At 45.1% G+C, this 17,082-nt stretch overlaps 1 protein-coding gene across 3 annotated transcripts in view; it reads right to left on the reverse strand.

Annotated features, from left to right (window-relative positions):
* SCTR (secretin receptor) overlaps positions 1-17,082 on the reverse strand; it is a 703,893-nt gene that overhangs the window by 83,941 nt on the left and 602,870 nt on the right. For all 3 annotated transcript variants that reach the window (XM_078682401.1, XM_078682399.1, XM_078682400.1), the window contains exon 9: positions 2,509-2,578. In XM_078682401.1, the coding sequence (XP_078538527.1) occupies positions 2,509-2,578 (70 nt within the window). The remainder of the gene's footprint in view (positions 1-2,508; positions 2,579-17,082) is intronic.

The raw sequence follows: 17,082 nt of genomic DNA on the forward strand, positions 1-17,082 counted from the left end.
GTGCAGAAATCACTTCTGTACCTGCTGCATTTTGGTGAACCAATGTCCATGAAATCGCTTGAGTTGTTATAGTTTGGTCTACTGATTGACTGATTGAATGATTTATGTTTTTATAAAGCGAGCCAAAACTCAGGAAACAGGGTGTCCTTTCACTAAAGAAGCCATCGACCCACAGATAAACTTCCAAAGAGCATAGGTAGGTTTTTAGCAGTTTGCGAAATTTGGACAAAGACTTTTTTTCTTAGACAGATGGAAGTAGATCATCTCAGGCTCGAGAGGTGATGAATATAAAAGTTTCATAAGCTTTATTAAAATTGGGGATGTGAAATGTTCTCCTTGTACCACAGGATGTTGACATAATGCTGAAAATTAGAGCTAAGGGGTCTCACAGCGATATAAAAAAAAAGGCCATCTAATGATCAGATTGCAGATCAAGTAGAGCCTTATGGCAGACTATGTGAAGACGTATGGCAAAATAGAAAATGCTTTTAAAAGTCATTGCTTATATGCAGCCAAGGAAGAGTGGGGGACTGGAATGCTAGCTCAATAGTTTAACCCCAGAATGAGACAGGTCACTGCATTCTGAATCTGCTACAATTTATGGAGAACATGGCTGGAAAGTCCTATAAACAGTTACAATAATCCAGCCTAGAAATGACGAGGGCTTGGCTCAGGGTTTTCCTGGAAGAACAGGGAAGCAGCAGAGCAATTTTCCTGATAACTTTCACTAAAAAAAGCAGGCGGACGTAAGCTCGTTCTGAAGATGGTCAAGATTTCCATCACGACGAATGATGGGCTGGTATCGTCTGCGTAAGCATAACATCTGAGGCTGTGAGATGAAATGAGTGCAACAAGTGGGGCTATATAAATGTTTTTCAGGAATTGTGGAGGTCAGTTTGACAATTAAATAAACGGGCTTCTCATAGTTTGTACCAAGAACTTCCGGGAGCAAATGCAGAGGGAGTACCTAGACCTTTCTTTCTGTAATGGTCAGTACCTCTACTCCAAGGCTTCACAACATTGGGAGTATTCACTGAAGTAACTGAATATATATATGTATATATGTACGTGGTATTTCTTTAACATGAACCAAACCAAAAGGTGCCGGAGCGCTGTCTGGACCCAAGTCAAGCATAAAGATAATGAGTGATGGGAGAGCTAACTGGTTTGTGGACTATGAATATAATGAGTGGGTGAGACCTACTGTGCTACCGTGCAACCCTTTATGGAGAGAGCGAGAACCACTCAGATTTGAAGCCCAGCAGAAAGAGGGAGTTTGAAACATTGTTTTTTTGAAGGTCAGACAACAAGCTATGTTCTTCCCACCTTAACATCAGTAGCCAGTTAAATTACATCTTTGGGTGATTACCTCGAACACAAGGACATTTAGGATTTCAATTACCCTGAACAGGGTCTTGGGTGACATGCTGACGTATACAAACGTAACCTTTGAGCTCCACTTGGGTCAGAATTCTGGAAGGCTGACATGAACATCAATCAATAGACTCCCCTGATGTCTCGTAGATATGTACTCTATTAACCCCAAGAAATGGTATGGGCAAGACTTGTGACATGGTCCTATGTTGGCCTACTAATATTTCAGATCAGAAAAAAGTACAGACGAGTATGAGTTAAAACGAGGTACCACTGTATTGACAACCTGCAGCTACAGCTACAAAACAACTCACAGACCTACATCCCAAAACATTTTCTACAGTTTTTTCCAATTAGATTCAAGCATTTAAAACACTCAAGATGCCATCTGGTAATAGGCTTTTCATTTGAGAACAGTAAAATCAAGAATTGCATTTGGGAGAAAATATGTGCCTGTGATCTAAGAATCAGAAGAAAAAGAAGGAGCATAATAATATTTTATTTTCACAAACTGGCTTGCAATCAGCCTTAATTGTGACGAAAATGATGATTAGAAATCTTAAGTTGTAGATCAGCATCTCTAAACATTTTGACTTCCGTGGACCCCCGCTGAATCAATCCTGGAGGCCGAGGACCCTGCCTGTTTAACTACTTCAATTTAAAACACAAAACAATTTAGAAAAACACAGAGACAACTACATATCAAACAAAGACATAACATTTTAAAACTGTTATTTAATGAAAAATATTTTACATTTAAATTTTAATGTGAAGATTGGCGCTTTTCAAGATTTGGTTTTATTTCTAAAAGATGAAGTGATATGCTAGACTCCAGTGTATAACTTTTTTTGCTTCTAATGCATGCGCTCTTTTTGTCAGAGCATATCATGCTTAAGTTAAGGTCACCAGTCGTCCATAATAGACCCTGTTTCATGGACTTGTGCCACTCCCATGAATCAAGTTGTGCGAATAGCATTTTATGTTCCAAACAGAACAGACCCCTGAGTTGGTGTTGTGGACTCCCAGGTGTCTGTGGACCCCTGGTTAAGAACTGCTGCTGTAGATAAACAAATGGAGGGAAAAAGCTGAGTTTTTTCACTTTCTACACATGCTAAATAAATTATGGCGACTTACAAAAATAAACATTATTATAGGGCCTCTGATGATCCACCAAATACTTGCATTATCATTTATGTCCCAGCACCTGCAGAAAAAAACCATATGTATATGTAAGTAGTTCAGTTCAGTTTAAAAGCTCTTTCATATTTTCAATCCATTGTCAACATAATAATACAAATAATATGCAAGAATTAAATAACAGTGTTTCATAGAGTAATTATACATCAACATAGCCTCATTTTTTGCACCCAAAATAGAATAAACACTGACAAAGCAATTAGTCTGGCTTTAGCTTTTTGGCCTTGTTAATGCTTGTTTTGATATATTTTTTGTAAAAAAAAGAATTTTTAGTACCTGCTTTGCCCGTGCCAATATAAAAAATAATAAACACTGGCCAAAATGAAAAAAAAATGTTTGGTCTCATAATGCACAGGTTGCCTGAGCAGTCCCTGGTACTGAAGTGAACAGCTTTGTGTATATGTGCTCCTTGTGAAAGAACAGAATTCCGACTTACTGTTTAGTTTGCCAATTGCTAAAGTTGGCTGACCCCTTGCCCTGTGCTATTTGCTGTAATCGACAGGCCAATGGACTAAGAGGGCTGGCTAAAAAGACCTATAAGTAAATATTATTTATATATATATATTGGCTAACACCAGACCTAATAAGTACTTCTTTTATCACCAGTGTCACAAATCTGATAGAAAAAGTGATTTTATTAGAATGTCTCTTTACATACCCTTCCACTTTTAAGTCTCAGATTCGAGTCCAACAATAGTTCATTGCCTATAGGACTTTAAGCAGTGGGACAGCATATGATTTTCCTAAGGGAATATAATTATGCAACATCAAAAGAGATTAATATTACCTCAGTTTAGGGAAACATTTTCTCCAAGATAGCTATTTATTTCTTAGGAAGTGCCACAGCTTGTTTTTTATTAAGGAGCAATTCTGTACCAGTCTTAAGTAAGTAGGTGGTCTGTCTGCCGTCGACTGCCCACTTACCTTTGCTGTCCACCTCCATTTCTCTAGCAGGAGGGGGGTGTGGCCAGCCAAGATGGCCGTGTGGACGTGATCCACGACGGCTCCACTGCCAAATAGTAATTTTTTGCAGACGCCACCAGGCTTAAGCCACAAAAAGTAGAGAAAAGCACCTGGAATAACGCAGAGATGTCTCTGGTCCCTATCCAAACACCTGGATTCGTGTGTGTATCACCGGATGGCAAGTGATTGAGGGCCAAGTGGGAGGCAACCGATCCGGCCAGAGCTTCACCCGTGGATTACTGTGGAGCACTGCAGGAGGTGGAGAGCGGATCTACCGAGGCCAGCAGCGAGAGAGATCAATCTGAAGTGATCTGCTCTTGGAGGATCGGGAGAGGTGAGCTGTCTTCAGCCGCCCGGTGAGTAAACCCAGCTTGAGACGGGACACGTGGCGGCCGCCATTTCCCGGCAGCACAGTACGGAATGGAGAGACGAGCAGGGTGCTCGGAGGAGATTTGAGGCGGCCGTCTTGTGGAAGCTGTAATCGCTGCAGCGAGAGATACCAACTGGAGAGGGTTCTCTCTTTTTTTTGCAGAAATTCACAATTAACCCTGATGTGAATTGAGAATCGGTGGTGCCTGACCACAACATGGTGCCCACGGCAGACGACAGGCCTCATGACGACTCTGGGGCCTCACACCAGGCAGTTCTTCCACGCTAGTAGCGGGGCGCATTTTGCCCTCCTCGGTGGGCACACCAGTGGGGCACTCTGTAGTCCGCAGACATAGCAAGTATAAGGCTATCCAGGCAACAATCCCCATAGCTGCCCACATCGACACCATGCTGTGGGTGCATGCCTGAGGAGGGTGGAGGCCTTCTCATCTAAGATAGACCGTAGGTGCAGAGGGGCGGACTACGATGAGCACACTATTGACGATAGAGCAGGAGGCGCTCTGGGGCCCCAACGCGGCAGAGCACTGGGAACAGGTCTTAGGCACCATCTTGGAACTTGAGGTACACCTAGATCCTGACCAGCCGCAGAGGGCAGTAGCGCTAGTGAGGAGGTCAAGGACATTCCAGGCTCTGTGATTTTGGAGATCCGGGCTCAAGACATCTCCCACAATACCGACTACAACTCTATGCCACCCAAAAAACAGCCCTAGAGCAACAGGGTATCTACCTACTTTGCACCTGCCTCCAATACAGAACGGTACAAAAGGGGGTGGTGATGGACGGAGCATCTGAACCAATCAAACACTCACAGCCAGTCAAAAGATCTGGGTTTGATCCATCACCGTTCTTTAGCCCACTCTGCCACCCCAGTTCAGACATGGCTATATGCAAATCAGTCTGACCCTGTGCCTCATGGGAACAGTCCAGCCCGAACTGCCAAGCCATGCCTTCCCTGGACCGGAAACAAACTTCCGAGGACCGGTTTCTGGCATTCCAGCCGTCTTCAGCCCGGCTTGCTTGAATCCAGTGGCAAAGTGAGCAAGGGACTCACGTCTGAGCATACCCTGCCACACTTATGGCGGCCAAAGCGGTACAAAAGGGGGTGGTGATGGACGGAGCATCTGAACCAATCAAACACTCACACCCAGTCAAAAGATCTGGGTTTGATCCATCACCGTTCTTTAGCCCACTCTGCCACCCCAGTTCAGACATGGCTATATGCAAATCAGTCTGACCCTGTGCCTCATGGGAACAGTCCAGACCGAACTGCCAAGCCATGCCTTCCCTGGACCGGAAACAAGCTTCCGAGGACCGGTTTCTGGCATTCCAGTCGTCTTCAGACTGGCTTGCTTGAATCCAGTGGCAAAGTGAGCAAGGGACTCACGTCTGAGCATACCCTGCCACACTTATGGCGGCCAAAGCGGTACAAAAGGGGGTAGTGATGGACGGAGCATCTAAACGAATCAAACACTCACACCCAGTCAAAAGATCTGGGTTTGATCCATCACTGTTCTTTAGCCCACTCTGCCACCCCAGTTCAGACATGGCTATATGCAAATCAGTCTGACCCTGTGCCTCATGGGAACAGTCCAGCCCGAACTGCCAAGCCATGCCTTCCCTGGACCAGAAACAAGCTTCCGAGGACCGGTTTCTGGCATTCCAGCCGTCTTCAGCCCGGCTTGCTTGAATCCAGTGGCAAAGTGAGCAAGGGACTCATGTCTGAGCATACCCTGCCACACTTATGGCGGCCAAAGCGGTACAAAAGGGGGTGGTGATGGACGGAGCATCTGAACCAATCAAACACTCACACCCAGTCAAAAGATCTGGGTTTGATCCATCACCGTTCTTTAGCCCACTCTGCCACCCCAGTTCAGACATGGCTATATGCAAATCAGTCTGACCCTGTGCCTCATGGGAACAGTCCAGCCCGAACTGCCAAGCCATGCCTTCCCTGGACCGGAAACAAGCTTCTGAGGACCGGTTTCTGGCATTCCAGCCGTCTTCAGCCCGGCTTGATTGAATCCAGTGGCAAAGTGAGCAAGGGACTCACGTCTGAGCATACCCTGCCACACTTATGGCGGCCAAAGCGGTACAAAAGGGGGTACAGAACAGCAACAGTGCATACGCAAAGAGATCGGAATGGCGCTGTCTAAGGAGGACCTACTCATCTCTTTGAGAGCATTCAAACAGGAACTGAGGGACGAACTGAAGGCGGACTTGACCCAATCCCTAGATGCACTGAAGGCAGATCTCAGCGGTAGACTCACCTCCATGCAGCAAGATATCGATTCAGTGGGCAGGAGGGTGCTGGACATGGAGTCTAAAAATATGGAACTCGAACAGAGATCGGAACAAATCTCAGCCATGGTGAGGGAACTCCAGACTCAGCTCACGGCAACGCAATTTAAACAAGAGGATCTGGAAAACCGCTCTCGGCGGGATAACATATGAATCCGCAACCTGGAAGAAGGAGCGGAAGGCCCAGACCTCGAGGCCTTCATTACGGAATTGCTCTCTGAAATACTGAGAGCGGCGACGGTCAAGATGAAATTGGAGAGAGTCCACAGAGTAAGTAGACTTTTACAAGGCGAGAACCGTCGGCCAAGGGATATCCTCGCCAAACTACACTCCTTCAAACCAAATAAGCTATACTACAGGCGGCCAGGTAAAGGGACGTGGCGGAGTTTCAAGGGTACCCATGAAAGCTGTTCCAAGACATCGCTCTGGCAACCCTGGCACGACATCAACAATTCAGACTCGTCACAGGCAATCTACAGCAGGACAATATATGATACAGATGGACCTACCCCTTCAGTCTCAGCTTTGAATATAAAAACAGGACATGCCATGTTACCGAGGTCCAGGAGGTGTGCAGTGTCCTGGGGAATCCACTGCCAGCTCATGATCCATCGGAGAGAAAACACCTGCTCTTCAAGGCAACGACACGACTAGTGGGGGTGAGACAAGCTAGTGGAGCACCCGCCGACCTCCCAGATCAAAGAAGACCCAAGATACTCCTGAACCAAACTGAGAGACTCCACAGAGTGATTCCGACACGAGAGAAAATAGACCGGATCGCAAGCGCTGAATTGATACGGCCTGTGAGAGCGGAGGTTCATATGAAGCGGACAGAGACGACCAAGCTCCACTCTCTCTTTAGTATGTGTACTATCGGGAACTAGACATTTGCGTCATTATCGCTATTTACCCCCTTCCTCCGAACGCGCTCCGACGACCAGAGCGCTCTACTCTGGTCACAGAGGGACGTGGTTGTCTTTACACTTAGCTGCATCACAGAACTTTTGGCAGCAGACTTTGGTATTAATCGCCTCACAGTGTCGGACGGACACTATGGTAGTACGCTGGACTGGGGACGTTCAGTCCCAAAGTTGACACTGTTCAAGTTTGTTTGTTTTTCTTTTTGGTTTGTCTTTCTCTTTTTGACCCTGGGTGATGGGGGTGAGGCCTCTGAGGGGAGCGAGGGGTGTAGGCGAAACTTAATGCAGTGACCCGAAGGGATGGGAGGAGGGAAGAGGCGTAGTGTGGTATATAAATAAATAATACCGGATCTATTTTTGAATGAATAAACGAATAACAGATAGCTCAATAAATAAGAGTCAAGATTCGAGGTAGTAGGAGTTTTGCAGGTTTATTACAGCATAAAGGACAGGAACAGGACAACCTGCATAGGAATAGGATGGCAGGGCCCAGCAGCTGCTGGGGCTGGATCTGGGATGAGCGCGCTAACATTTAATAACAATACACGATCATATATACTAAAACAGTTGCATTACAATACATACGATAGGCGTAGCAGTGGGTGGAGCAATAGGCGTGACGCGTAGCAGTCGCGAAAGATAAGGGTGAAAAGAGGTGTAACAGGGCGTATACATAGACATGTGATGCAAACGTAACAGATTATGTCATAAATGGGGCGGAAACATGGAGGGGGCTACCTAAGGAGCCGGGACCTCTAACCTAATGGTGCGCGCAAACTGGCAATGACGTTTTACTAGGAGAAGCTGGGGGCTTCGAACTCTGTGCTAGGAGCAGAGACTGAAGTCTGGAGAGTCAGGGCGACATGTACCTAAGCAGTATCTAGTATCTGATGTTTAGAGAACATGTATAAACTAGAAGTCAGGAGGGGAAAGGCTAACTTGATTCTAAGATTGGAGCTTGCATTATTCTACATGTAGTGCGTGATGAAGAATATTAAATGATCATTAATACAGTATTTCTCTAACGTGGAGACGTGAAGGCTAGACAATGACGGAAACTATTGATGCGATTCAGTAGCTTTAGGAATGCAGAGAAGGAGGGCTGGACTGATAGCTAGAATCATAACATACTCTTGGCAGACTCAGAGGCAGAGCCAAGCTGAGCCGGGCACTGCGAGGCAGGAAGTAAGTGAAGGGTCGAGGATACAGGTGGGGGCTGTGTCGCTCCTCAGCGAGGGCTCAGGAGACAGGAGCTGAAAACTGGTGTCCGGGCCCTTTTGAGGCCTAGAAACGGGGACTTTACAATGGAATAACGTGCACACTGAGAAACGTGGCAACGTAGCTTTACATAGGCCTGATATTCGTAGTATTCACGAGAACTGGAAACTGACATACTAAAGGTGGACACAACTATAATTGCGTCTTTAATTGAACATGGGGAATAACATATGCATATTAATCATGCACAGATAACATATGATGGAGGACTCGTAGGGACACAGAACATGGCAAAATTTACTTTTCCACATTCCCTCCTTGTCACTACGTTTCCTTCAGGAAACATCAATATTCATGATACCATCTATCATTTCATACAGTATCATTTGCTCGTCACGAATTTTCTGGGAACGTGTTTTAGAACGGGGCTTGGGACTAGGAATACAAGATGTAGCACAAATGCCGCAAATCGCAGGGCCACATTGTATACAGAGGCAGCAGCTAAATATGATCGCTACTGCAATACCTAGAAAGGACAAGACTTTCCATCCCCAAGCGGAAATTATATCCCAGAACCAACCGGACCATGTCCAGGTGCCTGGATTTTGGTGTAACAGATGGGCAATTTTATGGAGTCTGGTTATAGCTGAATAAACAGACGGCGCGTTATTTGGAATGAAAATGCAGCAACTAGATCCGATGACTCTACAGGCCCCGCCCCTATCGGCCAATATGACGTCAAGGACGAGACGATTCTGTAAAACGACAAATCTCATAGCAGATTGCTCTTCGGTTAAGTTACCTAGAGCAGAGGCAGTTTCATTGACAACTACTTCAAGGGTTCTTGTTAACCTACGGATTAACTTACTATTCTGGATAGGTCCTATAAAGAAGAAGAAACCTCTATTGAAATCTGTATACTGTTCTAGAGCAGTTTCAGTATAATCGACAATTGGGGACTCGATCTCCCTTCTATGTCTAATGTGTACTAGATGTGTGTTTCTATGATAATCAGGTGGGGCTAGGAAAACTGGTGGCAGTAGGAAGGCAATGTAACAGGTTCCCTCCCAATCGAGGGGCAGACGAACATATGCGGTCTGACCACAAATAAAATAAGAATGACGTGAAGCTTTGAAAATAGATTTCCCACTGTCACTATACTTGACAATAGTAGTACAATCACTATGTCCTACATGTACGGAACCATTATTTCGGACACATAATTCGCCTTTGACTGGTAGTACTGAAATAGCAGGTAAATCTGGAGTGGAATCAGACTGAACATTCAGGACCATGAAATTCGAAGAATAATTACCTAAATTATACACTTCATTTTCTAGATCTAACCCGGTTCTGTGGGGGAGACCTTGCTTGTCTGGAAAACACGTACTGTTAAGAAAAGACATATCTGTTGAGGATGACGTTAACGTGGACCATGCTCCACACGAACCATTATGTGAAAAAGGATAAGGAAAAAGTGGCAGAACTCCCTTCGGTGTCTGGAAAGGGGGGAGTCGACCACACACCCAACAATTAGTGGCATTGCTGGTCTGGTGTGAATAATGTAGCATGCGGATGAAAGAATTATTTCGCATAGCGAGGCGGTAAGAGAGTTCATGAGGAGGCAGATCACTAAACGTGTGTTCTACTGTAACATTAGAAGACTTATTTACATGAAAAACTGGAAAATACAGGTAAAACGCATAACTGGTGCAGGAAATCATAATACTGAGAAATAATATGAAACATAGAAAAACGATACATCGGATTGAGTTTTGACTAACTCTCTCACTATGGGGGTCTATTTTATACATGTCAGAAACAGTCTAACCGTTTCACCTAGGGGAGGACTTAGACAATCAAACTGACTGACTTATTTTACTAGACCGGAGTTTGAGTTTATACTCCTGTTGCGGAGTTTTCTCTAACTGGGAAGGGTTCGTAGCAATGTCTTTTGCGGGACAGTCCTTAAAAATAGTACTCTGGCAGTCCTTTGAATCCCGGGAAATGTTCTTTGAGACTGGTTTCAGTCCATAAAACTTCTTTATATGTGAAAGGTGCACCCAGCCTTTGCGTCCCTCCAACTTCACGGCTGTACGGGTGGCGAGGAGGACCTGTCGGGGCTCCTTCCAGCGAGGCTCCAGCGGACTTGAGCGGTCAAAATTCCGGACAAGGACCATGGATCCTGGAACGATTTCATGCGGTGCCACCTCGGTGTTGTCTGGAAATGCGGCGGCAACCTGTGAACGACAAGAGTTGAGGGCAGACATCAAGGAAGCTAGGTAATCTGTCAGCATATTACTTGAAACATCGGTAATACTTCGGGGTCTGGGTGTACCCCACATGTTAGGGGGGCGGCCGAAAACGACCTCATACGGGGACAGACCTGATCTGGAATGTGCGACCATGCGCATATAGAACAAAGCAACTGGCAGAGCTACTAGCCAGTCTACACCTTTCTCTTTACATACTTTGGCAATGCGGATTTTCAGGGTCTGGTTATGTCTCTCTACGAGACCTGCTGCTTCAGGATGGCGTACACAATGGAACTTCCACTGGTACCCTAACAAAAGGGAAACATGCTTCATTAACTCTGAGGAGAATGGCTGGCCGTTATCAGAATATACGACTCTAGGGAGTCCATAACGGGGGAAGAACTCACGAACCAACTGCTTGGCAGTGGTCGCGGCTGTGTAATCTGGGACTGGATATGCTTCTGTCCACCTGGACAAAGCGCATACAACTACAAGGACATACTTGAAACCTCGACATCGCTCCATCTGAATATAATCCATCTGGAGGACTTCAAAAGGGTGGTCAGGGGGTTGGAATCCACCTTGTTCCACCGGGACACTTTTACCTGGATTAAACTGACAACATATCATACAGGTACGGACTTTCTGCTTGGCGGCAGCTCGTAAATGCTTGTTGAACCAAATATTCTGGATACTGTCTAACATAGCTTTTTCTCCTAAATGTGCTGGACTATGTGCGGTTTTGATAATGACTTGAACCATAGAGTCGGGGAGAAACCAAGTGGCTTTTCCTTTCGTTAACCATCCTTGATCTGTCTGGACCCCTCCTTGTTCGGACCATTTCTTGATTTCTTCGGGAGTAGCATGTAACTGGATATCTATGACATCTTGAGTCGGGTCCTTAACTGTCATACATGTAGTCGGATCTGGAGTGTGTGTCATGTTAACTGGAATGTCTGGAGTCTGTGCTGTAAGCTTGGCTGTGCGATCTGCTAGATCGTTACCCTGGGAAATAATGTCAGTAACTTTCGTGTGTGCTTTGCATTTCATGATAGCAATGGATGTCGGTAAATGTATTGCATCTAACAGAGCTTGAATAAGGAGACCATGCTGAATCTTGGTTCCATGAGAAGTCATGAAACCTCTCTCCTGCCATAGCACTCCAAAGTCGTGTACGACTCCAAATGCGTAGCGCGAATCTGTGTAAACATTAACTTTCAGGTTCTTGGCGTGTATGCAGGCTTGAGTCAGAGCAACTAGCTCTGCTGCTTGAGCGGACAGGGTGTCAATACGGTGTGTTTCAATAACTTCGGTGTCGGTAGTCACTGCATACGCGGCGACTAGTTCTCCTGTATTTGTTCTCATACATGAACCATCCACATAAAGTGTTAGGTCAGGATCTGGTAACGGAATATCTGTCAGATCTTGTCTTGGCTTTGTCGTAATATTAACTACTTCCACACAGTTGTGTGTGTCCGGACTTAAAGTAACTGATGGTAACAGTGTAGCAGGGTTCAGGATGTTGCAGCGTCTGATTTCTATGTGTGGCTGAAACAGTGTCAATTCATAACCTGTCAAACGTGCAATTGTCAAGTGCTGAGTTTGTGTTCGGTTTAAAAGAACTTCCACAGAGTGTGGAACTTGTATTGTCAGGGAGTGTCCTAATACTATGGAATCACTTTGTCTGATAGCTAGTGCTGTGGCTGCAACTGACTTGAGGCACACAGGCAGAGCCTGGGCTACAGGATCTAATGTGCTCGAAAAATAAGCACAAGGCTTGTACTGTCCTGCTTGATCTTGTGTGAGAACAGATAATGCTGTACCTTCACGTTCTGTGACGAAAAGTGTAAAAGGCTTACTGTAGTTCGGTGTAGCTAGAACTGGAGCTTGACATAGGGCTTTCTTTAACTCATTGAAACTAAGTGTATGTTCAGATGACCAAGGGAGGACAGTCGATACGGCTGCCTCCTGTGTCGTTAACTGTATCAGTGGTTTGGCTAGAAATGCATACCGAGGAATCCATTGTCGGCAATAAGAAGTAAGGCCGATAAAAGCACGTACCTCCTTCTGGGTCTTGGGCTGAGGAAGACTCGCTATTAACTGGATACGGTCTGGTGTCAACTGCCTACCCCTCTTGGACAGTAAGTGTCCTAAGTAGACCACTTGCTGGACACAGAATTGAAGCTTCGAAGGGGACACCTTGTGTCCCATCTCGGCTAGGAAATACAGAACTGTGAGTGATGCTCGCTCGCAAGCACGTTCAGAACGGGCTGTGATCAGGAGGTCATCGACATACTGGAGCAGGGCAGTGTCAGTTGGCATGTGAATGTTGTCTAGTTGTCTCTTAAGTGCTTGACTGTAAATACTAGGACTTTCTGTGAAACCTTGAGGAGCTCGTGTGAACATATAGCTCCTTCCATTTAAACAAAATCCGAAAAGGAACTGGCTGTCTGGATGAATGGGGACACTGAAAAATGCATTCTTGAGGTCTATGACAGTGAAAAATGAAACTTCGGAATCAATGGCTGTTAATAGGGAAGAGATATCTGGGACAACTGGATACTGGGGAATAATACATTTATTAAGCTCTCGGAGATCAATCACTAATCGATATACTGGGGGTGCATTTGGATCAGTACGTTTCATGACTGGAATGATCGGAGAATTGCATACATTGGAGTCAGTTTCTACAACTACTCCTTGAGCCATGAGCTCGTCAATAATTTTGGATAAGGCTGCTACAGCCTCAGGTGGCAATCTGTACTGTCTGATTCGTGGTAACACTACACCTTGCTTGAGAGTCACACGATGGGGTGTGATTTGCATATAACCAACATCAGTTGGACCTTGCGCCCATAGATGCTGCGGGACATTGGACAATCTGGGATCAAAATCTCGTAATACATAGTGACCCTTAAAGTCACGCAGGAACAATCGTATTCCCTCTGGGGAACAGCATATAACTGCGCCTAACTCTTTCAGTGTTTTAATACCTAATAGATTTTCTGGACATGACTTAGTAAGTAACAGATCAGTAGTGCGGGACAATGGACCTACTTCTAGAGTAACTGGCTTTGATATTTCATTTACAATGGGTTTTCCTGAAAATCCAAGGGAAACATTTCTTGAGCCTGAGAGCGGAGCCCCTGGAACTTCGGCGTGACTTATAGTGGTCCTACTTGCCCCTGTATCAATCAGAAACTTTCTATCTTTCCCTAGTACTTGACTGTGAACATAGGGACCTTCTTGATCTACAGGTATCTCGATGAGAGGCAAGCCTACCTCCCTCTCTAGGCTGTTTCATGAATATGGCTGATACTCTGGATACTCAGACTGTGCATACTGGTACATCTGCTGTGTAACGTGCTGTGTTGCAGCGATGGGCTGCGGTGCTGTAACTGTCTGTGGTGCATTCTGTGGCTGAGGAATCTGTGAAACTTGTTCTTGTCTAGGCGGACGTGGTCTTTCTTTAGTCTTACCAGTAGCTATGTTGTGTTTCAGAACTGCACACTCGTTTATAAAATGACCTGGCTGTTTACAATAATTGCAGTTCCCTTTAACGGGAGCTGCGGGATGACTGGCTTGATTTGGACCCCTCTTCTGACTGTCTTGAGGAACAGATTGTGCAACTAGTACTTTCATTTTCGTGTCTTTCATACGTTTTCTCTCGTGTTCTTGCTCTTCTCTAATTCTATTCTGGTGGTATTGGAGCATCTGTAACATCTGGGACGGGGTATTAGCTTGCCAGGTACTTTCGACTTTCAAAACTCGATTTTTAATTTGTGGACTTGAATTCTCGACTAATTTAGTAACAAAAAGATGAGGGTATGACTCACTACTTGTCTTGAGGCCACTATTGATGCTAAAACATTTCTCAAATCTAGAATAAAAATCACTAATGTCTTCGTCTTGTTTTTGTTTACAGGCTGAGATTGCATCCCAGTCTTCTTTTCTAGTTGTCAATAATCTGGGTAAAACTTGAATCAATAATTCAGGTAATTCTTTACATTTCGCTCCAAGGCCGGTACCTGGTACTCGTGCCTTGTCTTCAGCTTCTAGAACTGCCCAATCGATCTTTTTCTCTCCCACCTCCCAATCTTTTTCCTTGAGCTTTTCATACACCCCTGCGGGCAGCAGAACCTTTAACATTTTAATTATATCTGGATACGTGTATTCTCCCATACGGAGCATGTCTTTTAATTCTCGATGGAACCCTGCTGGATCTTTATCATGACAGGGGATTAATTTTTTCATCTCTAAGAGTTCCATCTTTGTGATCGGGGTGTAAACAAACACTCGTTCTAGTTCGCCACCCGTTCCTCTAACTGGGTGGACTTCTCGTAACGGATTCTGTCTCTCCATGTAAAATGGTTTACTTTCTGGGGGTGAGACATGAACAAAATGCGGGTTCAAAAACGTTCTATATTTGTGACGCTGTTCTAGAATGACACTAATTAAATCGGTACCTAAACCTTTCCATCTATACTGGAGTAACTCGTTCAGGATATCATGTAACGGGCCTGGATCAGAGTGCTGACCCTCATACAATGTAATGAGGTGCTGAATCATATACATACCCGCCAGTCGTTGCTCGGCTGGGGGCATTTTCAGAAACATTTGTGCCACTATTTCGTCTGGAAAAGTGGTAGAGTCAGTAGTCCATCGGACTGCTGATCGGGCTAGTTCTTGTTCATGCATAGTACTTAACTCACTATAACCGATTCGTGATTTCAGAATGTGATCGGTAGCTTGAAACACTTGTTCTAGAGAACCTTGTTCTGGTGCTGGATGATGGAAAGTTGACTTGTGTTCTAGGCGTAAATGGCGATCTGGAAATCTAGATTTTCCTACATACGCTATTCTGTCGGGATTCTCGTCCTCTACCTCTTCTGTAGAAGAGTCATTTTCTTTCTCGCTTACTTGTGCTGCTTTACGTTGATCGTGTAACCTTATTATTTCTTTACGGATTTTCTTGTACATACTTTCCATAGCACTGATGGTCCTGTGCTTACCCTCGGCTATATTATCACTCCACTTTGTCAGGGTTCTCATTTCGGCTTGATCTTTGGACGGGTAATCTTGTTTTCTTATTAAACAATTAATCAAAAACTTTAGTATCATGAGCTGGATCTCGGCTTTTCTTTGAGACATGACTTCGCCAATGCTTTCTGGATCATCCCCTGTACGGATGAACCAATATATTCTGTCTAGATCTTCTTTCGTATTCGGTAGGGTGACTAGATACTCGGCCACCTTTCTTACACGTAATGAATATAAAACCATATTATCCTCGCCTGGGACTGGATCATAGCCGCATTCATTAAGGGCTTTTCTTATTTCTGCTACAGACTGATGTCTGGGCGTACGCTGTGACGCTTGTGCATGTAATTCGGCTGACGTTAAACGCTTATGTGGCGGCGGGGTCTGAGGAGGACCTCCTCCTGCGGCCCCTAAACTAGAATCATCGACTGATCCTCTTCGTCCTGGCAGAGTGGGAAATGGAAATGCAGGCTGGACTTGTATGGCGGGCTGGACCGGGGGTACCGTAACAGGTACTCCGGTGTCTGGAGGAGCGGGAAGTGCCTGATTTACAGAGACTGGCGGAGCGCGAACAGGATTTGCATATTCTGGGACTGTGTCGTCCAAATAGGACGAAATGAAAATATCAGCTGCGGTCTGTTTGTGACGTAGCTTGGTCGGAACTAATGGTGGCGGGAAATTACTGGATGCCTCTGGGGTCGCTTTTGGCACGCCCTCGGCAAGAAGAGGATACATACCCTTAATAAGGGCATGCCTCTGTCTGTCTGACTGTTCGGTTTTAACTCGTTCACCAATCTCGATTAATTCCTTTTCTTGTGCTCGTTCTAAGGATTCTCTACTTAATTCTGACTTTCTGATTTCTTTTTCGGTTCTTTTATGAGATTCTTTGCGCCATAACTCGATGGCATCTTTCTGTGACTGTCTGGCTTTCTTTTTCCATAATGCTTCTTCTACTCGCATGATGCACTCGGCATCCCATGTGCCTGATACAGGCCATCTATACTTTTCCTCTAACTGTTTGGTATACTCGACCCATAAGTCTAGATACAATATGGCGCTTATGCCATGCTTCTGATACATAAAATGACCTGGACTGTCCCTAGGCGGGACAGGAACTGCTGCTTCCAGCAGACCTTTTCTAGTTCTCAACTGACGCAGTTTTGAAAAGAGCGGCATGACTGAACTATAATTTGGACACAATACGATACACAATAAACACGATAACTACTTCACACTCATTCCACGACATCAAGATACATGAAGAACATTCAGAATAACAGTTCGAACAGAATACTACCTGGAATACGGAAAACAGAATACATGAATTCTCTCGAGAACAGAGCTGACTAGAACAGGAACTAGATGCACTGCTGAAACAGTACGAAACTTACCGGTCTCATAAAGAGACACGTCAGGACCCGCATCCA

This window comes from Lissotriton helveticus, chromosome 3_1, assembly GCF_964261635.1.
Source record: "Lissotriton helveticus chromosome 3_1, aLisHel1.1, whole genome shotgun sequence".
In the NCBI taxonomy this organism is placed as follows: domain Eukaryota; kingdom Metazoa; phylum Chordata; class Amphibia; order Caudata; family Salamandridae; genus Lissotriton; species Lissotriton helveticus.